The sequence below is a fragment of the Paramisgurnus dabryanus genome, chromosome 13, assembly GCF_030506205.2.
Source record: "Paramisgurnus dabryanus chromosome 13, PD_genome_1.1, whole genome shotgun sequence".
Taxonomy (NCBI): Eukaryota; Metazoa; Chordata; class Actinopteri; order Cypriniformes; family Cobitidae; genus Paramisgurnus; species Paramisgurnus dabryanus.
In genome coordinates, this window is record NC_133349.1 from 6,372,465 (window position 1) to 6,398,053 (window position 25,589).

At 39.2% G+C, this 25,589-nt stretch overlaps 2 protein-coding genes across 12 annotated transcripts in view; one reads left to right on the top strand and one right to left on the bottom strand.

The window, feature by feature from the left end:
• Nucleotides 1-13,749, top strand: part of arhgap33 (Rho GTPase activating protein 33) — a 57,889-nt gene extending 44,140 nt beyond the window's left edge. For 10 of the 11 annotated variants that reach the window (XM_065298757.2, XM_073811537.1, XM_073811540.1 and 7 more), the window contains 12 exons: nt 1,499-1,648; nt 1,745-1,847; nt 1,939-2,083; nt 2,243-2,325; nt 2,562-2,669; nt 2,829-2,974; nt 7,471-7,627; nt 7,708-7,847; nt 7,951-8,025; nt 8,183-8,928; nt 9,013-9,193; nt 9,446-13,749. In XM_065298757.2, coding sequence (XP_065154829.1) covers nt 1,499-1,648; nt 1,745-1,847; nt 1,939-2,083; nt 2,243-2,325; nt 2,562-2,669; nt 2,829-2,974; nt 7,471-7,627; nt 7,708-7,847; nt 7,951-8,025; nt 8,183-8,928; nt 9,013-9,193; nt 9,446-12,150 — 4,739 coding nt within the window. In that variant the 3' untranslated portion in view covers nt 12,151-13,749. The remainder of the gene's footprint in view (nt 1-1,498; nt 1,649-1,744; nt 1,848-1,938; nt 2,084-2,242; nt 2,326-2,561; nt 2,670-2,828; nt 2,975-7,470; nt 7,628-7,707; nt 7,848-7,950; nt 8,026-8,182; nt 8,929-9,012; nt 9,194-9,445) is intronic. The other variant, XM_073811533.1, reaches the window with a different exon arrangement.
• A 2,266-nt stretch (nt 13,750-16,015) lies between these two features.
• On the bottom strand, nt 16,016-22,869 carry upk1a (uroplakin 1a). The gene is made up of 8 exons (XM_065298754.2): nt 22,746-22,869; nt 22,295-22,398; nt 21,995-22,195; nt 20,719-20,793; nt 20,463-20,570; nt 19,105-19,281; nt 18,939-19,022; nt 16,016-18,165 (listed from the first exon to the last, which is right to left on the bottom strand). Exons 2-8 carry the CDS (start codon nt 22,355-22,357, stop codon nt 18,118-18,120), a joined length of 756 nt encoding a protein of 251 aa, XP_065154826.1. The 5' UTR covers nt 22,358-22,398; nt 22,746-22,869; the 3' UTR covers nt 16,016-18,117.
• Between the last annotated feature and the right edge of the window lie 2,720 nt (nt 22,870-25,589).

The window sequence follows — 25,589 nt, forward strand, 5'->3', positions numbered from 1 at the left end:
TTTATGATGGCATTGGGTACTGCCCCATTTTTAAAACTCCAAAAGCACATTCATCCATCAAAAAACTAATCCATATGATTAATAAATGCCGCTAAACGCCACCTCCGTCAAAAATGAGATTAACCAAATCCTCTCAGCATGTATTATACGTCCATCAAATACTTTCAAAAGTCAGGTGGATTACAAAAACCCATCACTTCACATAAATGTGCTTTTTGGACCTTAAAAAACAGGGCACTATCCAATGCCATTATAAAGCTGATAAGAGCCAGGGTATTATTTATTATAGCTCGACTGTGTTCGGTTAAAAGAAGCAAGCAGGGTTCCCAAAGGTCCTTGAAATCCTTGAAAGTTTGTGAATCTGGGGGAAAAATGAAGGGAAGTTTTTGAAAATATACATACATAGATACAGGTCATTGAAAGTGCTTGAATCTATTTTATGCAAGAAGTTTTCTGGAATAAAATCCATATTATTCCCTGTAGTGTAGAATGATATCATAAAAATTCTAGACTTTTAAGCACACGTGCTAAACTGTTCGCTTTAAATGCTTATATCTTCTGTATGTGAATGTTGATTCATACCAAAATGCTTTTTTGCATAGTTGTGTTTGACACATGAAAACGTCTCGGGTTACGTATGTAACTGTTGTTCCCTGAGAAGGGAACGAGACGCTGCGCCTCCCTTGCCATACTTCCTGCATCCCTGTAACGCCGTCTTTGGCAATATTTTAGATGGCGATATACTTCCTGGCTCCCGCGTCACCCTGTCTTTGTCGTTAAGCCCACCATTGGTTGAATTTGATATACACAGTGACGCAGCGCGAGTTCCCTCAAAAGGAAACTGTAACAATGTATCTTAAAAGGTAACACAATGCTCTCCCTTGAAATATGTAACAACATTTAGTCCTTGAATTTGAGGGTATTGGACCTGGAAAGTAATTGAAAGGTCCTTGAATTTGAAGTTAACTAAGGTGTGGGAACCCTGAGCAAGTCATGAACACCTAGGATGGGTTAATGGTGAGTAAAATATGGGCTTATTTTCATGTTAGAGTGAACTATTCCTTTAATAGAAGCTCTAGTGATTTTACAGGGTCTTTTAACCCTATTAATGATCACGCACACAATTGACGTCAATGTTAAGGCTTTAACAGGCTTTAACCTGTTTCATGATTTTTACAAATAATTCAGATTTTAAGTCAGCTTGCCAATAGTGGTTGTATGTGCCAGATGTGTGGTTCCTTAAACAGCTTGGAGCTTTTTGCAATTTATAAGCAAATCTATACTGAGAGATGCGTCCATAATTTGACTTAGGGGGAAATTTTATATAAAATCAGTTAACGCACAGTTCTCAGACCTGCGTCCACAGTGCACAGAGGCAATGTAGTGTATACGATATAAGACAGATCCTGCCTAGTGTAAACACTGCCCGCATCATTAGAAATGTTCAGATGTTTTTGTACTGTTGTCTGATAAGCTCTCTGTCGCCCCCCTGTGTCAGTATCCAAGAAACACGGCAAGCTGATGGGCTTCCTGCGCACCTTTATGAAGTCCAGACCCACCAAACAAAAGCTGAAACAGAGGGGTATCCTGAAAGAACGAGTTTTCGGCTGCGACCTCGGCGAGCATCTCCTCAACTCTGGCCAAGATGGTACAAAAAACTGAAATTGAATCACTGTTCTGGTTCACTCACTAAAAACTGTTGAAGCGACATTACTGAAATTAAATACTTTTTTTTGTGTCAAAGTCCCACAGGTCCTGAAAAGCTGTTCAGAGTTTATAGAGAAGCATGGTGTGGTGGACGGGATTTACAGACATTCTGGAGTTTCCTCCAATATACAGAAACTCAGGTTTGTATGTTACCATTCAAATATTTTTTAGTTTTCAGCTGTTATCTTTCTATCCATTACTGTGATCTGTTCTCCATTTCGTCCTGATCAGGCACGAGTTTGACAGTGAAAATGTTCCAGATCTGACGAAAGACGTATACATCCAGGACATTCACTGCGTTGGCTCCTTGTGCAAACTTTACTTCAGAGAGCTGCCCAATCCGCTCCTCACGTATCAACTCTATGACAAGTTTGCTGTAAGTGATTCAAGACTAGATTGGATAAGCTGTTCAACAGCAATAATACAAAAGCATTTTCTGAGCGGAATAACCTTTGTTGCATATCCTTAAGCAATGCTTCTCAGTTCCTGTAGGTTTTTGAAGTAAACACTGAATCGTATGTCTTTGCATGTGCAGGAATGTATGGGAGAGATGACAGATGAGGAGAGAATGGTCAAAGTACATGATGTTATTCAGCAACTTCCTCCTCCTCATTACCGGTAACCCACAAGTGGGATCATTTTTTGCCTTTTTGATAATATTAGGATATAAATATTTGACAGAGGAGCCAAATAGTTATTAAGTTAATTCTTTAGGATGTTTTTGCTAGTGAAGTTTATATCAGAAGCTATTAAAACTTAATTCTCTCATACCTGCAAGGAGAGATTGTGTAATTTTTTTAATGGCACGCTGTTTGATGATTTTAATAATGGTGAGATGTTTGTCGCTGAATCAGAACGTTGGAGTACCTCATCAAACATCTGGCACGTTTAGCCACCTGCAGTGTGGAGACCAACATGCACATAAAAAATCTGGCCATCGTCTGGGCCCCTAACCTGCTCAGGTAATATGAGTTTTCACACTACCAACATATTGGTTATGATATCAGTATCAGTTGATATTATTGGTTTATCAAATGCACATACATGAAACATGGGCCAAATGTATTTAAGTTGCATAGAGACTTGGTTTAAATCATCCATCTGCTCTCATTCTGTTTAAGGTCCAAAGAAATCGAATCAGCGGGGTTGACCGGTGCTGACCCATTTAAAGAAGTGCGGATCCAGTCGGTGGTCGTGGAGTTTCTGCTCGGCAATGTGGAAGTTCTCTTCAGCGACTCTTTTACATCCGTCGGTCGTTTTAATGCAGGTATGTTGATCTAAAACATTGAACAAAAATTTGTTACACTTTGTTAAGCCCCGTGTCTGTAAACCTAGTGAGCTCACTACATAAGGAGTATTTTAAGGTGTCATAGTATTGTATGTGATAATGCATATTAAGACACCGCACCAAATGTTTTCTTCAGGAATAAAGCAGTCGGGAATTCTAGATAAATCCTGCTTCTGGTGTACTGTATATATATTTACTTTTGGAGTTTGGTGTCCATCGAATGCTCACTTAAAAATCTAGCTGGAAGTAATATTTGACCTGTGTACTTTTTGCCTACAGTTTTTCGATTACTGTGAATTCAAGCGTACTTATTTTATTGTATTGATTTCGGACACAGCAAAAGCAAGCAAACAAAATAATGAAGATCAGTATGGATTTAATTCTTTCAGTGCCAAATGGTAAAACAATGTATAAATGATTTTGTGTTCGCTTTTGAAATCATCTGCACTTTTTGTAACATGCACTATTTTTAGGTTTAAAGGGATAGTTCGGCCAAAAATGATATTAAACCCATGATTTACTCACCCCCAAGCTGTCAGAGTTGCATATGTCCATCGTTTTTCAGACAAACACATTTTCGGATATTTTAGAAAATGTTTTAGATCTTTCAGTTGATTAAATGTAATGTTACGCGGTCCACAAAAAGTGCGTCCATCCTTCACAAATTAAATCCAAACGGCTCCAGGATGATAAACAAAGGTCTTCTGAGGGTAATCCGTGCGGTGTTGTTGTAGAAATATCCATATTTAAAACTTTATTAACGAAAATAAATACGTTCCGGTAGCGCCGCCATCTTAGTCGCGTCCGCATTCAGGATGAGAGCTTACGCAGCCTACGGAGGTTTCTCTGCTGCTGCTCTGTTCCCCCGCCCTCCGAATTTGTCATACATCACTAAGAAAAGTGCGTACACTACGCTAATACTCTCTCCTGAATGCGGACGCGACTAAGATGGCGCCGCTACCGGAAGGTATTTATTTTCGTTAATAAAGTTTTAAATATGGATATTTCTACAACACACCGCGCGGATTACCCTCAGAAGACCTTTGTTTATCATCCTGGAGACGTTTGGACTTAATGTGTGAAGGATGGACGCACTTTTTTTGGACTTGAAGGTCGTGGACACCGTAACATTACATTTAATCAACTGAAAGATCTAAAACATTTTATAAAATATCCGAAAATGTGTTTGTCTGAAAAACGATGGACATATGCAACTCGGATAGCTTGGGGGTGAGTAAATCATGGGTTTAATATCATTTTTGGCCGAACTATCCCTTTAAGTAGAGCCCCACATCTCATTTTTGCCATTTCTTTTAAAGTAAGATGCAGATGGCTCACTAGGTTGAATCAGAGGATGATACAGTTGCACTAGAAAGTCTTCATTTAGTTAATTTGTTTTTATCAAAGTTTACAATGAATGTGTGTGTTTATTTGTGACTTCAGCAGTCTTTGGATTTAAGGTGGCTTGTGATGCACCTCTACGTTCTTTTCCCTGTGATGAGCTTGTCTGGTTTTCATAATGAACAAGAGTTTCTGGAGATACTGTGTAAATGATGCCATGCAACTCTTAATCCACAGTTGTCATCTTTCCTCATTACCTGTTTCATGCCCACATTGTTGTTACGCATGTTCAAATTCTATTCTCATTTCAATTATAATATATTCAACACCAAGCCAATAATGCACATGAAACATAATGCACAGACTCGCGTTATCACCTGCAAAATTGCGGGTTCGATCCCCAATGCATCCTTGGCACGGTCTTTATCAGAATGTAAGTCACAAATAAAGCATCTGACGATTACTTAAAGGTTTTACGGGCATTGCATCACACCACAAAACATATATTTGCATTGGCCTGACACGCCCGTAAGTGAAGCTTACTGAGCACAAACTGTATGTTTCCATAGCAACAGGTGGGGCGGAGCACAAGATCTCACGCAAGCCCCGAACACGCCTGGTTAGCCTTCAGGAGGCGAGGGGGGAGTCCTGTTTGACTGTCCCCTCATCTCTAGAGCCCGACCTACGACGCTTCTCCGTGATATGAGACCCAGACTGAACTTCAGTCTCACATGTGGACATTTATATCACAATCCTGTCATTTCTGCAGGGAAAAGCTTTATGTCATGTGTTAAAATTAGGGATGCACCGATAAGATTTTTTTGGGCCGATACCGATTTAAACAGGCAACTTCTGGCTGATACCGATGCCGATACCGATATTAAACACTTGTATACAATACTATACAGTTGGTCTATTAGCTAGTTTATTTCTGCATCAAATTATTTTTACTGAACATGGATTGGATCTACTTAACATTCAACTGACCAACATAATAAGAGAGGCACAAACTAAGCTAAAACAAATATAATAAGACAGCCTGACAACCTTCAAAGGTGTTTTTTGCTATTCAGCATTTATTTTATTAACAACATTAACTCATTTTTACATATAATGGATTTCTTTATGCAGTTAATTAATAAACAATCGGTATCGGCCTTTCTCGTGCTATTGCCAATATGCCGATGGTTTCAAATTCATCAAAAATCGGCCGATAAATATCGGTGGCCGATACATCGGTGCATCACTTGTTCAAATGCTTTTTGAAATGTATTGGTTTTGAAATCTGCTTGGTTGGTTATACCTAGCAGTCCAGCTGATCGGCAAATAGATCAGCTTAAACCAGGTACTGTACTAGAAACCATGTACTTTCCAGCCGGGATGCAATTGATACCATAATGCTTATTTTATATATTTTATACTTTTGCATTTTTTTATATTCATCCTGTCTGTTTATGCCATAATGGCCCAGTTTCACAGACAAGGCTTAGCTAAAGCCAGGCCAAGGACATTTATGCATCTTTATAAATATACCATTACTGGTGTTTATCTTGAGACAAATCAATGGCACTGACATATTTTAAGATCTGTCGGTGTAAGTTGTTTTCGTTTGAGACAGCTCAAACATGTGTTTTAGTCCAGGACTAGCCTTCAGCCTAGTCTGTGAAACCATAGGTAAGTCCATTGCTGGATTTTTTTATTCAGATTTTGTATGCAAGCTGTAAACAAATGTTTGAATTGTAAAGATCTTTTGTAGCACAAAACTGGTTATAAGGCAATAAATCTCTCTGTTGACACACTGCTTTATTCATATTTTTATCCATATACATTTAAATATCATTCATATGATTGCATTCAGTTGGTAAGATGAATTTAGAGATAATATCCACGCTTTAGATAATCTGTGTGTTTGTGTTAAACTGTATTTACTAAGTAGTGTGTTCAATACCAGACACTGTCACCAGGTAAAGTGTAATTTAGTCATTTTTCTGTGTGTCGGCTTAAGTTTTTGTATTAATCAAAGGCATCGTGTAAGAATTAACACCAAATTCAGCAAACAGCTTATACATGTCAAAGGGATAGTTCACCAAAAAATGAAAGTGTTGTTATCATTCATTCATCCTCAAGTTGTTACAAACCTATATGAGTTTTTGTCCTCTGTCGAACACAATAGAAGATATTTTGATGTGAAGTGATGAAATCACAGTTGATGGTACCCATTGACTTCCATAGTAGGAAATACAAATAGGTATCGTCACGTTGTAATGTATGTAAGGGATGTAACGTTTCATCCGTGTGTCCCATTAAAAATGCCTGTCTGAAATCAATTCTGAATCGCAAGGCTGCGATTCTTTGTTTCATGCACAGCTTGTGTGTATACTACGGCATTTGGTCAGTAGGAAGTCCTTATCAATCTAAAATCATGACTAATTTGAAGAACAGTGATATAAAATTCCTGTAGACATTTCCTGGAATAGCTTTCGTAATGCTACTTCTTCTGTGGCACAAAGGGAGTTTCAGCACGGGAGCGCCCCCTGGCATTCGGATGTGCCTGGATTTCACCATAATGCATTCAAATTCATTCATTGAGAAAACGCACATTTGCACGGTAAATAAATAATGACAGAATTTTCATTTTTGGGTGAACTATCCCTTTAAGCATATTTCAGTCTTTATCCCCAGAAATATTTTTGCAGGCTATGTGTTTGATTTGTCTACTTGTCTTTTGTGCTGACAAAGGCGTGAATTATACTCTGTTTGTATGCGAGAGTTGACACAGACTCTGTTTTGCATATCAATGCTGTCAGAGCGCAAGCAATGAAGACTAAAAACTGAATATGATGTGTTTGCATTCTCGTATACAGTAGAGTATGTTTCTGACTTTATTTACTCTCCGTCTGTTGGCCAGCAAACCCCTGCGTTAATTTTACAATGCTTACTTGCAGTAAAGCTGGACAGACTGGTCAGGCTTCGGAGAAGCTGATGTTTTTTTCTGTTTGTGCTTAGGTGTCCTGCCGTTTTCCTGTTTAATAACATTTCTTTGTTGCTCTCCTTGCGCCATGTTTTCTCGCTTTAGCTTTTGGCTTGATGAATCGGATAAGAATCTGAATCTGTTGGTCTTTCTTCTCTCGCAGCTCGGCAGTCTCTTACCAGGCCCAAGTCGTTTGTGTCCACCAGACTTTTGTCTCTGGAGGAGGCGCAGGCTCGCACCCAAGCACCTCTTCTCCTGCAGGGATCTCCTCGTGCTCTACAGAGCCAGTTTCACACTGTGCTCGACCTGTCTGCAGACAAGTGGGTTTCTTTGGAAAGACTAATGGCTCATTATTTATGAGTAATAAATAGTTTTAATATATTTTTTGTTTATCTTTTAGAAGGAAAAGAGGCATGAAGGTCCGTAAGTCGGCAGGTGGGAGCTGGAAGACGTTCTTCGCCATTGGGAAACCAGGAGCGGCGGGCCGACGTAAGCCCGCTCGGATCACCTCTCTGTTTCAGCCTGCAACTTCTCACGCAGGTGTGTGACATGACATCCCACTCACTGTATACCGAACTTCACCTTAAACACAAGTCCTGGCGTCGGAAATAAACTTGAAAGATGTGTTGTTTGTGTGATTTAGGTTGTAGGGTGGACAGCGTGACTCTCAGGTCTGCGAAAAGTGAAGAGTCTCTGTCGTCTCAGCACAGTGGAGCAGGTACGGATGCTGCATGAAATGCTTAATTTGGTTTAACTAAGTCTAGCCAGTTGAAAGTCAAGCAGGTTTAAAATAAAAAAAATTATTTTAATACAGTGAAATGAACTTAATTCCTCCTGCGTATTAAGAATGATGTACAATACTGTTGCTCTTTCAGGTCAAGGGAAGATGCAACGGTTACGTAGACCCCGCTCCAGCAGCGACGGCATCTCTCTGGCTGCTTCAGTCGATCCTCAGCTCCTTGTCCAGCGCTCCCCATCTAAAATCCATCCCAGTCGCTCTTACGACAGCCTGCTGCCTGAGGAGACCCGTGATGCTGATGAGGACGAGGAGGACGATGAAGAGGACGAGGAGGGTGTATACATGCTGCCAGATTTTTCCCAGGAACCATCCGCCTCATGGATGGCAGAAGATGTCATTGACTTCAGCCCCACATTCCTGGAAGATGGACCAATAGGATTGGGGAACACAAGCGCCACTCCGGGTGGCAGAGAGTCCCCTCCTGCAGCCGCACCCCCTCCGTATCGCTGTCTGAGCCATCAAGGCCACGCTCGCTCTGGCAGCCAGCGATCAATTACAGAAGATCCAGACTCTGTGCTCAACCAGTCAGAGGCAGCGGCCCGACGGAGTTTGATCCTGGCTGCGGCAGCTCCGCCTCAGCAAGTGTTTTGTCAGCACAGGCCACCTGCTGCCACTAATCCTCCTGCAAGCAGTGCCCAACAGGGTGAGTCAAACGTAAGCCCCTCCCAAAGCCAGATGCCAGCAGCTTCTGCTCCTCTCTCCCAGCCCCCTCAGGAGAGGCGTTCCTTTACACGTAAAGTCGTTCATGCACTTTCACCTAAAGCGCCAAAATCTCCCCCGCTGGACATCTCTGATCCAATAGCCATCAGTGTACCTGCCAAGGTGAGTTTCAGCATAATAAAAGTTGTGATGGTAGTTTAACTGTCATGATGTGTTTGAGACCTACAGATTTTTTTTACTTTTAAGGTTCTGGAAATGATTGGAGGGCGAGCTGGCGAAATGCAAACTGGACCCCAGAGCAGTGGGCCGCCTCAGCCACCCCAGATGATATCTATGCTCCTGAGGTCATGTGACTTTCAGCTCACAGAGAGCTGCCAGCAGGAGCTCAGCAGTAAGTTGGGCCCCAGCATCAAGATCAAGGGCCCTAGTGAGTAAACTCTCTGATTGTGGCCTATTGCAGGGATTCACTTTTCTGATTATGCTGATATTCATATTTTTGACATGCACTTTAATATCATATTTCACCCAATTTTATCATTTAGTTTTGGCCATGTTAATTTACAGAACTAATTTTGCAGTAAATGAACACTTTACAATTGCAAAGTTATAATGAGAGAATTATTAGTCTAATAATAAATGCAGTACATTGTTTAAAGTAAAGACAATTCTTTTAATTTAGGTATCATGGGTCCATCTGGTGTTCCCCTTCTTTCACAACAACCCCCACCACCTCCTCCCAAAAACCCTGCACGCCTCATGGCTCTAGCCCTGGCTGAAAGTGCCAACAAGGCCCTTCGGCAAGGTGCCTCTCCCCCATACCGTCCCCGTCAAACTGGATCCTCTGAGACAGATGTTCGCTTCCAAAGGTCTCTTTCAGCTGATGCAGGTGTTCTGCTGTCTTCTGATCCGAATCAGATCTACTCCACTGTACGCCCTCTCTCAGTGTGGAAAACTGAGGGTGATGATGGTGAGGATGAAACTGAAGCTAAAAAGCCTGCAGACAAATCACAGGGTGTAGAGCAAAGGTCATCACCTGGACAGGACACTGGGACTCTCTCATCTGACAACTCAGACTCTGTGACATCCAATTCAGAGTTGTCAGCTGCAAGTTCCTCTGAGGACGATGAACGGACTCCAAGTCCCATCTATAAGAACGAGGAAACGATTTATTCAGCACAGCCCTCAAAATTCAGCCCACCATCCTCCAGTGATGCTGCCTTTCCTCAGAGAAAACCCCCAGCGTATGGGCGTCAGTTTTCAGCTCCACAGCTTCAACAGCAGAAATCAAACTCCCAGTCCAAGCCTGCCTTACAGCCAACCACTCAGCTCCTGCACTCCAAATCTGAGAGCTCTCCACTGGCCCAGGTACGAGCCTTTCAGCCCACCCGCCCTAAAGTACCACCCAAGCCACCTGATCTTGCTCCCCTGAGAGCTCCGCTCTCGCAGACAGATCGACACGATTACATGCGGCGCTCCCTGGATGCCAGCCGCATTCGGCGCTTGGTGGGGCCTGCTCAGGGGAACCAACCACTTTCCAGAGCTTTCTCTGAACGCATCAGCAGTACGTCTGATGCGCTGTCTCGTTATCATGCTGCCAGAATGGCCGGCCAAGCCTCCCAGATTGCACATGTTTCGCAACAGGCCCAGTCAAATCTGATCAGACCTGTTGTCCCCTCCTCTGAAGATCCATCCAAGATGGAGAACTTCTACTATGAAATCGGTGCTCCTGAGCATCCACAAGGGCCACCCAGCTATACTCGTCACAGCTATCAGAATATGAAGTTGGATCTAGAGGGCAACCTTCGTCTCTCAGACCCAGCCAATCAGAGGCCTGTTTCCCGGGGTCACCCCCCTCCATATAATGCCCAAGGTCCTGGTGGCGGAAGGGCTCCCCAGTTGTGGTCATCTGAGGCCACGCGAGTTTGGGCAGCAGCACACTCGCACTCTTTTTCCTTTTCCCATTCTCATTCTCACCATCGCTCTCATGACGGATCTTCAGGTCATCATCAGCACCCCCGGCCTCAACGACAGACATCTTCATCTGTCAGGCAGACTCGAAGTGAAGTGCATCCCATTTCTGCATCTGCTGCATTGGGTTCAGCAGGCATGGTACCCCTGTCTGTGCACCAGCGCAACCTGCATCACTCCCAGCGATCGTCTTCAGCAGACCACAACGCCTCTCAGCTTCACCCCTACTTTGAAAATGGGAAGGTATGTTATCGGTATTTCGAAGCATCTAGACCAGAAGACTTACCACTTCATCTGCACGCTGCATTGAAGCCACATCAAGCCCAGCAACCTCAGACCTCTCCCACGCAAGGACTCACGAAAGATCAGGCTGAGCCCGTTTATGTAAACTACCCGTACACAACTCCACCAGGAGCTGGGTCTAATGCAAAAGGTTGGGCCACCACCGACCTTGACGGAGATGATCATCGGGCTTCTGAGCCACTGGCACTACCATCAGAGCCACCACCCGATGAAAACCAGAAGCAATCACAACAAGAAAGTCCCACAGCTACCTTAGACAGTCCTGCTCCGAACGATGCGTCCACTGAACCAATCAATACAGCATCATCTGTCTCCACCATCACGCACTTCCGCAGCCGCTCAGATCCACAAAGTACCAGTACAGAGCCCGCTCACGTCCTCACGGGTAAGGATATTGCCTCCTTGCTGATTGAAAAGCTTGCTGAGGATGAAAGGGAGGGTCCTTCCGTGCCTGCCTCTTCGTCGTCGTCTTCCTCTCCACATATTGAGCACCCCCCAAATCCCTACCCCAGCCAACAGCAACAGCCACCACCTGCTTACAACATCTACACCCCAGGACCATCTCGAGGGCGCTTCGAAGGTCAGGCAGCTCCAGGACAAGGATCCGTAGCCTTCCATCGTCAGGACCCCATGCGGAGATCCTCCGGAGGCCAGTATAGACAAGCTTTTGATGTCATGCCATCTGGTGACCAAGTCCTTAAGTTTTACAGAAGCCAAGATTTTATTCCAGGTGCCCAGGGAGAAAGCACAACCCCTATACTTTATCCCCCAAGGCCATATTATCAGGACCCCCCATATCCCAACTGGAGTCCTCAGGGCCTTCCAGATGCTCCCCACACATGTACTCCACCTACAGTGGCCTTCTCAAATTTAGCCTTTGGGTCAACAAGAGGATTCGTGCCCCAGGCGGTGGCCAACCAGTTTAACCAGTACCCATACCAATTAGGCCCAGTGCTTCCGCAGTATCCCAACACACCCAGACAAGACATCGTTCTGGATCCTTCTCTCCGACCTCCAGGGTTGCGACACCCAAGAGGTTTGATCCGGCAAGGGAGCCTGCCGGGACCCAACTGGACCATCCGAACTGAGGGCCAAACCCGTAGTTACTGCTAAAGAGCACAACTGCCACAAATGCCCCGTGTTTTTACACTTTCATGAGACAGTACAGACCGATGTAAGCACTAGACTTTATGTTTTCTGTACAGAGCTAGAGCTTTGTGGGAGAGGTTATATTTAACCTGCTTGAGAAGACACAGAATGGGCAGTAACAAAGTGAGAGATACAGTATGGGTATTGGTGTTTCTATCTCAGATAGACCCCACTGCTGCCCCACAATAAGAGTGTGTATTGGAGTGAAAAAGTGAGAATAATGCACGAAGCTGAACGTATCAAAGAAGTGAACCGTTAAGTGGCTTAGACATGAAAACATTCCAGAACACACTGTGCTGTCCAGCAGAGGGCGTCAGAGAGGTGCACAGCTGCTATTACTCTGACAGGATGTTTCTCAGTGGCTCATTTCTGTTTTTCTGCTTTGAATTTTGTTTGTTTTCCTTTGTTGAGACTATTATTTTGTACAGTGACACAGACTCAATGTGTCTTTCTCTTTAAAGTACAATTAAAAGGAACCTCAAGAGATGCCGGTGGTTATAAGCTTAGAAGCTATTCTTATTTCTTCCCATTTGCTTTGGACAGCAATGTGACTTTTTCCTTTTTTTTTTATTCTAAGTTATTATAAGTTTCCATTGGAAGGAGTTCTTGTGAAGTAGTTTTATTTTGCTTTTTTTATTTGTTTCAAGAAATGTGAAGAATAGGAATTTTAGTTTTTATTTCCGTGTGAATTTGTACAACTTACTTGCTTAGAGTATCTAAATTTAAGCACATGGAAAGGTACACTTTTGGAGGGCGTGTGTGTGTTCATATTTCAATGAGGTACTGTATTCTGTTCATTCTCGAGTCATGTGTCAGATGATTTGTTTAATATTGGTGTTCCTATCCAAAGCAAGTATTTCTGGTAGGCTTTGTCAACCTGTGTCACTCCCAAACAGCCTCCAATAGCTGGTACTATCTGCTATGAAGACTTTATGAAGTTAAAGCCACTTTAAGTCAGCATTCTCTGGACTCGGTACAGCTCCAATGTTTTCGTAGTTTATCTAAACAAGTCAGGTCATTAAAATGTCCTGGAATATCCTTTAAAATTTAACAGAAGTGGGCTCTCTAAAAGAATGCTTAGTGATTGGTGCCTTTCGTTAATGAGTTGATTATTAATTTTGTTTCAAACCAGATATTGAAGGGCTTCATTGCTTGGATGCCCTTATTTACACTTTCTTTTCCCAGATAAGTCCTGTGGATACAATGGATAGATGAAAAAGTGTGTGTGTGTGTGTGTGTGTGTGTCTGTGTGTGCGTGTGATTGAGTAAACAAGGGTGTTTTAATACATATCTATGCAGTGAATAACCAAGGGAATTTATTCCCTTAAAACACAAAATATTAATGCTACCTATGTATGTCCTGTGAGCGTGTATGTTTGGGTGAGAGAGCTCATGCATGGGGTTTTGAAGGTACGGTATATACATGAACTTCATTTTCAACAACATCCATTTTGGCCTTTATCACTAAAGGCAGTTCATCTTATTTTGTAATATTTTCCAACATGTGAATTAAACATTTGGACATTTTCAACACGTGAATTAAACGTCAGTGACGAAACTCTAGTTTGGTGTTTTATTTTTGGACAAATTTCTAATGATGGGCTTAAAATGAATTTTAGTGTGTCAGAGTAATGTTTTAAAAAGAACCATGGTGTGATCATTTACTTGCCCCTTAAATTGTTCTAAACTGATATACATTTCTTTGTTCTTGTAAAAATTAGGATATCTAAATAAAAGTTAAAGGATTAGTCCATTTTCTTTTAAAAAAAATCCTGATAATTTACTCACCCCCCTGTCATCCAAAATGTTGATGTCTTTCTTTGTTCAGTCGAGAACAAATTATGTTTCTTTAGGAAAACATTCCAGGATTTTTCTCATTTTAATGGACTTTAATGGACCCCAACACTTAACAGTTTTAATGCAGTTTAAGATTGCAGTTTCAACGAACTCTAAACGATCTCAAACAGGCATAAGGGTCTTACGATTGTCATTTTTGGCAAGAAAATAAAAAATAAACCACAACTTCTCGTCTTCCTCCGGCTGTGTGACGAGCCAGCACGACCTCACGTAATTGCGTAATGACGTTGAAAGGTCACGTGTTACATATATGAAATGCACATTTGCGGACCATTTTAAACAATAAACTGACACAAAGACATTAATTGGTATCATTCGACATACAACTATGTCGGAACGGTCTTCTTCTCAACACTTATAAACACTGGGGCGTAGTTTTGCATACGTCATCCTCTTGACGTGATGACGTATTACGTGAGGTCGCGCTGGTGTGTCACACAGCCGAAGGAAGATGAGAAGTTGTGGTTTATAAGTGCATATTTTTTATTGAAAAAATGACAATCGTTTCTCTAGATTAAGACCCTTATGCCTTTTTTGTGATCGTTTTAAACTGCATTAAAACTAATAAGTGTTGGGGTCCATTAAAGTCCATTAAAATGAGTCCTCAAAAACATAATTTATTCTTGACTGAACAAAGAAAGACATCAACATTTTGGATGACATGGGGGTGAGTAAATTATCTGGATTTTTTTTTAAGAAAATGGACTAATCCTTTAATAACCAAACAGATCTGCGGCACCATTCACTTTCATAGTATTATTTTTTCCTACTAGGTAAGTCAATGGTGCCCCAGATCTCCTTGGTTACAAGCGTTCTTCAAAATATAGTCCTTGGAATTCAGCAGAACGAAGACATTTATACTAGTTTGGAACAACTTTATAATAAAAACTGATACAGTGGGAGTAATTAGTATTAATATTATTAATAAAAATGGTCCTCATTTGTTAGACGCAAAAACCTTTGTAACCATTATCATGTTTATTTTTTATATAACATTTAGGCTTTTATTTTATTGTAGTTAACGAAAATGTTATTCATTTTAATTATCAATTTTGCGGTAAAAATCATATAGCACATGTTTCGCTTGTTACATGAGCAGTTACACGAGTAAGTATGGTGGCACAAACTAAAACGCCTGAGGTCGAAGTGCTCTTCCGCCATACAATATAGTTCAAATTTGTATCCGCGTAAAAATCGCCACGTTTTATTTTGTGCCACCATACTTACTCGTGTAACTACTCATGTAACTTTAAATAAAGAAAACATGGAAGTGTTTGGTGGCTTCTAAATTCATCCCTGTTTGGATCCTAAGGAATGAATGGGGCTAGGCTAAATGCTAACACATTCACGACGCGCTGTACAAAGATTAAGTGCACGCATTGAATAAAGATAGGGATGTATTAATACATCTAAGTTGAGGTAAGAACATAGTAAAATATAAAAAAACTGTGGTGTTTTCCTTTAAAGATTAATCTTGTTTAACATTATGTAAAATAACAAAATTTTAGTTGACTAAACATTCTTAAATGTGAGCTTGAAGCAGAAGCTCAGGCTTACTGTTTGTATTTGCTATTAAACCAAAATATTTTTATAGAGTTTGTTTGATTTTACAGGGCTGGCCACACCCAAAGAGGCGGCAACCTGTCTTTGCTGGCAGTAATATGAGAGAAGTTTGAGGTGATCCTGGCTGGATATCCTGCAAAACCAGTCGGATTCACAGTATCAGGCGACACTCCCAGTTGAGTAGAAGATTAAAGCAGACGTATGCAGACTATAACATGCCCTTCACTGTTCTCTGCTCTCACATGCATTAGATCATTTTCATGAGCTATAACGGTTTGATGGGCGGTTCAGGGTGTGGAGAGATGCCAGGCTTTTGTCTTGCTCTCCCTGTTTTGCTAAACCATTGTTTATTTTGCAGGGCTGTGACACAGTTTTGGTGTGCAAAGTTTCCAGTGACTACATGAGTCAGTAGTGTTCGACAGTCACACATCAGTTTTATTTATAAACGGAAACAAAGGAGGTCACAAAATATGCAAAAAATAATCTCAAAAATTTCTCGTTCATTGGTCATTAAAAATAATAAAAATCTGTAACTTAAATAATTATACAGAAGTGCAGACTGCGACATAAAGGAAAAGCTACATGTATACAATAATTTAAAACACTACTTTGATTCGTAGGGATTCAATATTGTTAATATAACTTTATTTAAATGATCCCATGAAACCCATCATTTTATTGAGTCAAGCTCTATTTCTATGTCGATTAACCCTTGACTCAAACATTACATGTCTTGTGATACAGTTAGTTTTTAACATTTTTATATCCAAAACCATTTTAACTTGCATCTGTTGGATCAAGGTATTTAAAAGGTTGGTAATCCACATTATGAAATACAACTAGTATATAAATCACTTCTAGTGATATGCCGTACGTTTATAAATAAGCAAATATTCAATGTAATCCCAGTTATTATGAGGACAAAAGCAGCATGAATATAATAATCAAAAATTACAGTAATGCTATTTTAGTAGATTTACAATAATGCCAGACTTTGAAATAAATAACCATAGGTGAATTAATAATATGTAACACTTTACAATAAGGTCGTATTTGTTACATTAGTTAATGCATTGGTTAACATGAACTAACAGTGAACTATACAGCATTTATTCATCTTATAGTTCATGTTAATTTTAGGATTTAAAAAAAAATAAAAAACATTATCTAAAAGGATATATTCATCCAAAAATGAAAATTCTGTCTGATTTTTACTCTCATGTTGTTACAAACCTGTATATGTCTTTAATCTGATGAATGCAAATGAAGATATTTTAAGGAATGTTTGTAACCAAACCGATCATCATTACATTTACATTTAGCAGATGCTTTTGTCCAAAGCGACTTACAAATTAAGTAAACAATAGAAGCTATTATAGCAACACAAAAACATCAATTCAAAAGTGCACTGGAAATAGTCTCATCCAGTCTAAGGGGGCGTGCACACCAAAGCTTTTACGCCCACGGCCAGCGCATGTTTTCAATTGTTTTCAATGGAAGCTCAGCGTTTTTCAAATAACCCTACAGTCACGTTAGCTACAAAAGTGAGCGACACCGAGCAACATGCACTCGCTTGATGGGCGTTCCTTGGCTAGTATCTAAAAGCGGTATCAAAAGTCACTTTAGAGGTATTGTTTAGAGGTAAGTTACAAGAACAATGTTTTTGGATTTAAAAGTATTTATTTCTCGATAAAAGTAACAAAATATATGAGGTAAAATGCCAAACTTAGATAAATGCAGAAATACGCATTTTCTTGAATTATTTTCTTCGACTCGGCCACAGACCAACGCCCCTTCACTCCGATTGGCAGTCGCTTTGTCGCAACACTCAGCATTTGTATAAAATAGCCTTCTTGTCTATTTTGGCCCCACCTTACTCGCTCAGCGGCGAGCTTGTCGCTTGTCGCTGGCGAACGGCCACTCCCATTGAAAATGAATGGTAGCCTGTCGCTCTGTCTCTTGTAGCTAATGTGACTGGGGGATATACAGCAGCTAGCATTTTTTTTCGTGCTGAAAACCGGTGCTCGGCTGATTCTTAAAGACAGCTACAGTCAGCAGGTCATTCCACAGTTGTGGAACAGCTCCAGAGAAGGTACGCGATAATATTTTTATCCCTTTTTGAGATGGCACCATAAGCCGTTGCTTGGTAACAGAGTGCAGGGATGGAGTGGGTACGTAAGGCTGTATAAGCAAGCGAAAGAGGCCCCATTCACTTCTATAGTAGAAAAAAATACTATGATAATGAATGGGGCTCTTGAACGGTTTGGTTACAAATTTTCCTTAAAATATTTTCCTTTGTGTTCATCTTACAGTAACATAGATGAATAAATGCTGAAAAACTATACTACTCACTGTTCGTTTATGTTAGATGATGCATTTAACACATAGAACTTATTGTAAAGTGTTACTTTATATTTTACCATCATGCAATCTGAAAACAGGGTCCTTTTCTTCTGCTCCGAGTAATAATGTGAGTGTAAGCCGCTCTGGTGCGACTACAAGTCCATAAGATTAATCCAGCTGTGTGTAGTAGACCATGGCGAGCAGTAACATAAAAAACTGAAACAAAATTGTGCATAAAAAGAGTGAATAAGATGCGGTAAAATTGAACAGAATTGCTTTTGTGTGTGTTATTCTTAACATTAAAGGGACACTCCACTTTTTTGAAAATATGCTCATTTTCTAGACATTTGATTTTTACCGTTTTGGAATCCATTCAGCTGATCTCCAGGTCTGGCGCTAGCACTTTTAGCGTAGCTTAGCATAATCCATTGAATCTGATTAGACCGTTAGCATCGCGCTAAAAAATAACCAAAGAGTTTGGATATTTTTCCTATATAAAACTTGACTCTTCTGTAGTTACATTGTGTACTAAGACTGACAGAAAATTAAAAGTTGCGATTTTCTAGGCAGATATGGTTGAAAGTAACCAAGGGGACTATTTTCGGGCAGTGCGTAATATCATTACGCCTCCTGCAGTCATGTTACAGCAGCAAAGTCCTTGATTATTACGCCGGAATGAGAGTATAGTTCATAGCCATATCTGCCTAGAAAATCGCAACTTTTCATTTTCTGTCGGTCTTAGTACATGATGTAACTACAGAAGAGTCCAATTTTATATAGGAAGAATTTTTCAGCATGATGCTAATGGTCTAATCAGATTCAATGGATTATGCTAAGCTATGCTAAAAGTGGTACCGCCAGACCCGAAGAATGGCTAAATGGATTCCAAAACGGTAAAAATCAAATGTTTAACTCTAGGGGAGCTGAAAAATGAGCATATTTTCAAAAAAAGTGGAGTGTCCCTTTAACAACTGAAGTATCTGACTTACCACAAACATGAGAACGGCAAATCCATACCAGCTTATGACCCATACGTAGCGACTTAACATAGATTCAATGTACTGGAAACAACCCTAAAAAAGACATTGAGGAATTGCATTGAGGAATCTGCAAATTGTAACTCGCCTGATTTAAAGACGTTTTATATCACATTACCTTTGTGAACAAATCCGTCGTCTGGCCCAATCTACAATTTGTTGGATTTGCAACCTCAGAGTTGCTCAACTTTTTGCAGCAGTTTGGAGGCCAGGGGTTTGAAGTGCCGAACGTGTTTTGGTACGCGGACTGAAAGTTTAGCCAATCTTGTGGACCATCTGTACCACAGCACTGAACCTACAGATGCAAGAGATAAACAATTTTATTACTGGATGAATGTGAATTATTATTATTATTAGAAATGTATTGTTTGATGCACGATTCAATAAGACAATTATGTTTTTTATCCACATAAAAGCAGACAATTATATTATTTTGGTATTATTTTTTTATTCTATTTTCCTGTTTGTCTCATTGCACAGTGTAAACATAAAAAAAGCATTACACTGTGCACTTAATTTACTGAACAATGACAGCAATAATGCATGGTTTCTTACACTGCAAAAAAATGATTTTCAAGAAAAAAATCTTAGTATTTTAATATTTATAATATTTTTTGTTTAACACTAGACTTATTTTCTACACTGTAAAAAATACTTTGCTGCCTTAACATTTTTTATTGAATCAACTCGGATTTATAAGTCATTTCAACTTACTATTATTTATCTTGACTCGAGATGAGTTGTTAGAACTACAGGTGAGTTGTTATAACTTATAAAATTAAGTTGACTTTTCTCAACTATATTTTATAAGTTGTGACAACTCATCTCTGTTGACATGACTTATAAATCTGAGTTGATTTAACAAAAATTTTTTTTAAAGCAGCAAAGTATTTTTTACAGTGTATCCGTTTTGCTTATCAAGAAAATGCATCTTGATTTAAGAATTTTTTGATATTTGTACTGAAAACAAGACATAAATACTAAGTAAGAAAGTCATGTTTGCAGTGAACCTGTTACATGTTTTTTGTGTATTTAGGTAAGTCACATGAACAACAATACAGTGTTGGCAAGAAATGTCAAAATATATACCCCAATACCCTTTAAAAAGGTCCTAATATGTATCATTAGGTACAGACCATGTATACCAATATGTACCTTAGAGATACCCTATATGAACTCTTGAGGTTCAAAGCTGTACTGTTTGAAAGGGTACAATCCCAGTGACAGCCGGGGTACAGATTTTAACCTTTTTTCTGATAGTGAATGCTATTAATCTTTCATAGCAGTTGATGCTACATGTCCTGCATTTATAAAGAGGATGCCATTGCAGCTGATATGCTGACAGAAAAACGTGGCGTGACATGTTGAAAGTAATCCAAGTGTGCGTCTCTGTTAACTTTAGTCACCCAGATGGTTTGTAATGTGCCTGCTAGTGTTCGTCTAAACAAGTTATAGATTGTAGATTTTTTTGCTTACATCTTGCATAACTTTGTTCCATGTGTCTGTAATCTGCATCCCTTGCGTGCTGTTCTCTGTGTAGTATCTTAGCATCTGTTGCTTTACAAGGTTACTGTTTCCAACCAACTGTTAAAGGGGAAAGAAAACTAAACATGGTAGATCCGCTTTTGATCGTTTTTATTTAAACTGTTATTTTATTTATATTATTAAGATGAATTAACCTTTAATGGTATATTTGTGTTACAGCTTAGAGAGGTGGAGTAGCAGTACTTACGTAATCACGGTTGGTTACTGCTGTGATGGCCGACGCACATTCAAAAATAAAGATGATAAACATTACGATAATGTACTGTGAAGAAATGACAATAGATGGTTAGTAAAACTTATTGTAAAATAAATTATGTGATTCCTTTGAAGTTAATGTTGTTTTGATAATAGTATGAATGTCATTTAATTGGATAACAAAATATCAACCAAGTTGCTTTAAAAAACAAAAAACTTCAATTAAGTTTTAAATGATAGAGCAACAGATATATTGTTTTTAATATAGACAAAATATTTTGTTATAAGTCATAAGTTGCACAGGTATATTTGTAACAATAGCCAACAATACATTTTATGAGTCAAAATGATCTTTTTTATACCAAAAATTATAAATAAAGATATCTTTCATAAAGATATTATGAACATTTCCTATTTTAAATATATTGATCATTAGTAATATGTGTTGCTAAGGACTTCATTTGGACAACTTTAACTCTTTCCCCACCATTAAGAGAAAACGCTTCCCCGCCAAAGACGAGATTTTCCGTCTTTCCGCAATACCGCTATTAACCACCAGGTGGCGCCCTTCCGCAACTTTTTAAACCCGGAAGTATTGTCCTTTGGCAAGCGGCTGCATGTCCGTGTCTGTTTTAAACATCACTCTGAATGGGATCTCTATGAAAAGTCCGTCACAAAAATTGAATTATCTCTGCTTTTTGCTCAAAATGTGGTGTTTTTGCAGAAACCTACCCATATTCAAAAGCTGATTACAAAAGAACCACTAAAGGTAGGATGAAACGGTTTTTTTTGTTTGAAAGCAGAGGGTCTGTTATTTCATTTGGTATATTGTATGTTTATATATTTAAAGAAGAACATTTTCTGGAAGGCATTAAACTTTGGTGAAAATCATGAAAAACGCTGGCGTTGGCTGGCAACTTTTTTTTTTAAATGCTGGCGGTGAACGAGTTAAAGGCGATTTTCTCAATATTTAACCATTTTGCACCCTCAGATTTTCAAATAGTTGCATCTCGGCCAAATGTTGTCCTAACAAACCAAACATCAATGGAAAACCCATTTTTTTCTGTTTTAATTGATGTATAAATCTCACATAAATCACTGCATCCATTGGTTAAAAGTAATCTTAAATCATCTAATTTGTTGAGAAATTCAAGAGCTACATGTTTGCAGATGCCACTCGGTTGATATTTGTTATCTAATGCGATGACATCTAAATTCTGGCTTTTTCTGGCAGATCTTCATCATCGTCCTCCAGCATCCAAACTCACCGTCAGCATGAGACCCCGGCTGCGTTTCAACGCAGCGAAGATGCCAAACAAGCATGTGACGAAAAAGGCAAAGCCCGTAAAGATGGCAATCCAGGCGGCCGCAAAGATGTCAGTTTTCCCCGAACCAGCAGATATGGGGTAGAGTTTATATGGATCGACTACTACCCAAATGCCAACTGCCATCAAAGCCAGGCTTGCCGCCTAGAGAGAGTGAGGTAAAAACATAACCACATCAAATACTAAGATTTAAATCTTTGTGAAAAAGCTATTTCATTTTATTTTACTTCGTTTTTGACTTACTGCTGCAAATATGTTACAGACAACAACTGTACCCATTAAACACCCAAGGCCTTTTGACACCATGGCTGTTGTTTGTCTGTATGTCTGGCCCTTAAAAAACTTTCCTGAATAGACATTAAGTTATAGTGAGATTAGACATTTATTACAAGCAGAAAGACTTAATATGTATAAAAGATTTCTTATCGTTATTGAATTAATTATATTTGCTTTTTTACTGTCAATTCATACAAAATTTACCGCAGACTTAAGTCAGAATTAAGTTAAAATTTTTCCCATTAATAATTTTATTGAACAAAAATGTCAGAAGAATTATCATAAAAAAAGTATTTCATATAGTAGGAAAAGTTAATGTTTATAAGACAGAAATGTCAGAAAATAAGTACACATAAATACACATTAGTGGTGTAATAAAGTCATAAAAATCGAGAAAGTAAAGTGGTAAGGGACCCACCTGTTCCAGTCTGAGATTACACCTGTTTATCCTCTACCTACTTTCTACGACTGGCTTCATTTAGTTTTGTGGACACTATCGTGACGTCACACCTGTTTGTCATTCCTGATTTTGTTTTAAAAGAGATTTCATAAACTGGGATGGGCAACCAGTCCAATCGCACTCCTGTGTTTTTTTTTGTCCGGGAGCCTTTAGTTATATCAAACAGCATTTTATTACTATGAATCGAGGAGTGTCTTATGTTGGTGGAAACACTGACTGTTTACATTGAAAAACAAACAGCTGAATTGCCATTGTTACTCTTGTAGGAAATGCTGACCTCTGCTGGATCTGCAATCCTTTGATCTGATACATATCAGAAATAATGTACGTTCATATCATCAGATCATCTTCTCTATTAGTTGCACATCAGTATTATTATCGCTCATATTCAGGCTTAAAGGTTTGTTTTGAACCCCCAACCCTATTTTTAAAGGGACACTGCACTTTTTTTGAAAATATGCTAATTTTCCAGCTCCCCTAGAGTTTAACATTTGATATTTACCGTTTTGGAATCCATTCAGTTGATCTCTGGGTTTGGCGCTACCACTTTTAGCATAGCTTAGCATAATCCATTGAATCTGATTAGACCATTAGCATCTAAAGCAGCTAAAAAGAGTTTTGATATTTTTACTATTTAAAACTTGACTCTTCTGTAGTAACATCGTGTACCAAGACCGACGGAAAATTAAAAGTTGCGATTTTCTAGGCAGATATGGCCAGGAACTATACTCTCATTTTGGCGTAATAATCAAGGACTTTGTTGCTGTAATATGACGTTAAGAGGTGCAATGATATTACGCAGCAGCCAAAAATAGTCCCCTGCTATTAAAAATTACCAAGGGGACTATTTTCAGGCGCTGTGTAATATCTTAGTACATACTGTAATGTAAGAGTCAAGTTTTAAATAGGAAAAATATCAAAACTCTTTGGTTATTTTTTGCGCGATGCTAATGGTCTAATCAGATTCAATTAATTATGCTAAGCTATGCTAAAAGTGGTACCGCCAGACCCAGAGGATTCCAAAACGGTAAAAATCAAATATTTAACTCGAGCTTGGAAATGAGCATATTAAAATGAGTATCCCTTTAATATATTAAATTTTCCTATTTGTGGTATGAGCAGATCATTGAGTAGTGATGTTACTTTTCTTTGTTGATAGACTTGATTTTTTGTGTGATTAGAGAAGTTAATAAATTGAGGATTGTTATTAAAGGAAGAAAGTAAGTGACCAGAATAATAACATTTGGGCGTTGGCTTTTTGACTTGGGCCAGTAAACAACCACCTAGCAACCGCCAAGTAAACCTGATGACTATTTACCATGTGTCATGGTTTTAGAAGTAACCATGATTAATTACCAATGGCAAAACCATGATTATACTATAGTAACCATGGTTCAAACATGTTTTTTCAAGTATCTATACTTGATCAGAGTGTTTTTCTTTAGAAAACTTTTACTTCACTACATTTCAAATCTTTCAATTCAGTTTTTTATATAGTGCTTTTATACAATTGTTCTAAAGCAGCTTTACATAACACCAAGAGAAAACAGATAAACCATAGGACAACAAAGTAGCAAAGTACAGCAACTAAGATGAATCCATACTAGTGAGCGGAGTAATAATGTAACCCAGATGAGTTATGTGAATGCTTTGTTCTAGACAAACTAACTATTGCGGGATAAGTACATTTATTGGACGTTTTATGTGAATGCTTTGTTAAAGAAGAATGACTTAAGTTTAGATTTAAATTGATATCAAAAAAGTAAAAAAGGTTTTAAAACAATCACTTGTTAACATGCATTTTACTGAATATATTTTAATGTGGAAACCTAATGCTTTTCATTTTTTAAATTATGATTTAATGTTTATTATTAGCCTATTTATGCATCTTTGTTTGATGCCTAATTTAATTTATTCCATTTCATTTAATACCTATATTTTTTATTTACTAAATTAAAAGTAGACACTTTACTTAAGTAAAAGTAAAAACTTTCTAGATTTTTAATGTACTTAAATTTAAGTTGCTGTTTTACATTTGATATTTATGAAATGTTGTGAAGTAAAAAGTATGATATTATGCTTATGAATGTAAAAAGGGAAAGCTGCTCTACGTAAAAACGTACTTCAATTGGTAACGCCCAGGGACGTCGTTAGGCCTATTTTAGGGGGGCTGAAGCTACCCCAAAATGTTCCTAAGCCCCCCTAAATGACAGGGCTCTCAAGTGTCACGCATTGAGCGTGACAGTCACTCATTTCGGTCTTTTGTCACGCACTCCCGCCACACATTGTATTTCTCACGCAGAAAAACTATTTATAATATATTTAATATATGCCGTAGCGCACAAAAGTTATCTGGTCGCGCCGCTCTCACTATGGAAACCGGCAGGAATCAAGCGCGTATCCCCTAGAGCCTGCCACTTATCAGCCAATCAAAAAAAAAAGAAATAGGCTACACAATAGCCAATCAGAAAATAGCACTATTGTATCTGGGTAAGATTTAACGCAACAACCAATGAAAGGCGGCATGCTGCGTCAAGTTTCGTCTCCTCCCCTGATCTGAGTCAGCAGCATGGATTTAGCGCGTTTATCAACCCGCAGGGGGCCGAGCAGAGCGAACATCAGTAGTACAAGGTGTGTGCAGGGCGGACTGGCCATGTTGACCTGGCGGCTGTTCTGACCCGCCGTGCAGTCATCTCAGGTTGACATGTGAAAGAGAGAGAGAGACAGACGCAGCGAGATGCTGCAAAAATCAATCACAGAAATATTCTCCAGGAAGGGAGCAGGTCAGTCACCAGTAAAAGC

Bases quoted from the DNA above. Each gene is read 5' to 3' on its own strand.
- upk1a (XM_065298754.2), bottom strand. From the start codon at position 22,357: ATGGTGTCAAAAGGCCTTGGGTGTTTAATGGGTACAGTTGTTGTCTGT. The intron at 20,571-20,718 runs GTAAGTACTGCT...CCCCTTTAACAG, and splicing joins CAGTAACCAACCGTGATTAC to TTGGTTGGAAACAGTAACCT. The intron at 18,166-18,938 runs GTAAGTCAGATA...ATTTTGTTTCAG, and splicing joins TTGCCGTTCTCATGTTTGTG to TTTTTTATGTTACTGCTCGC.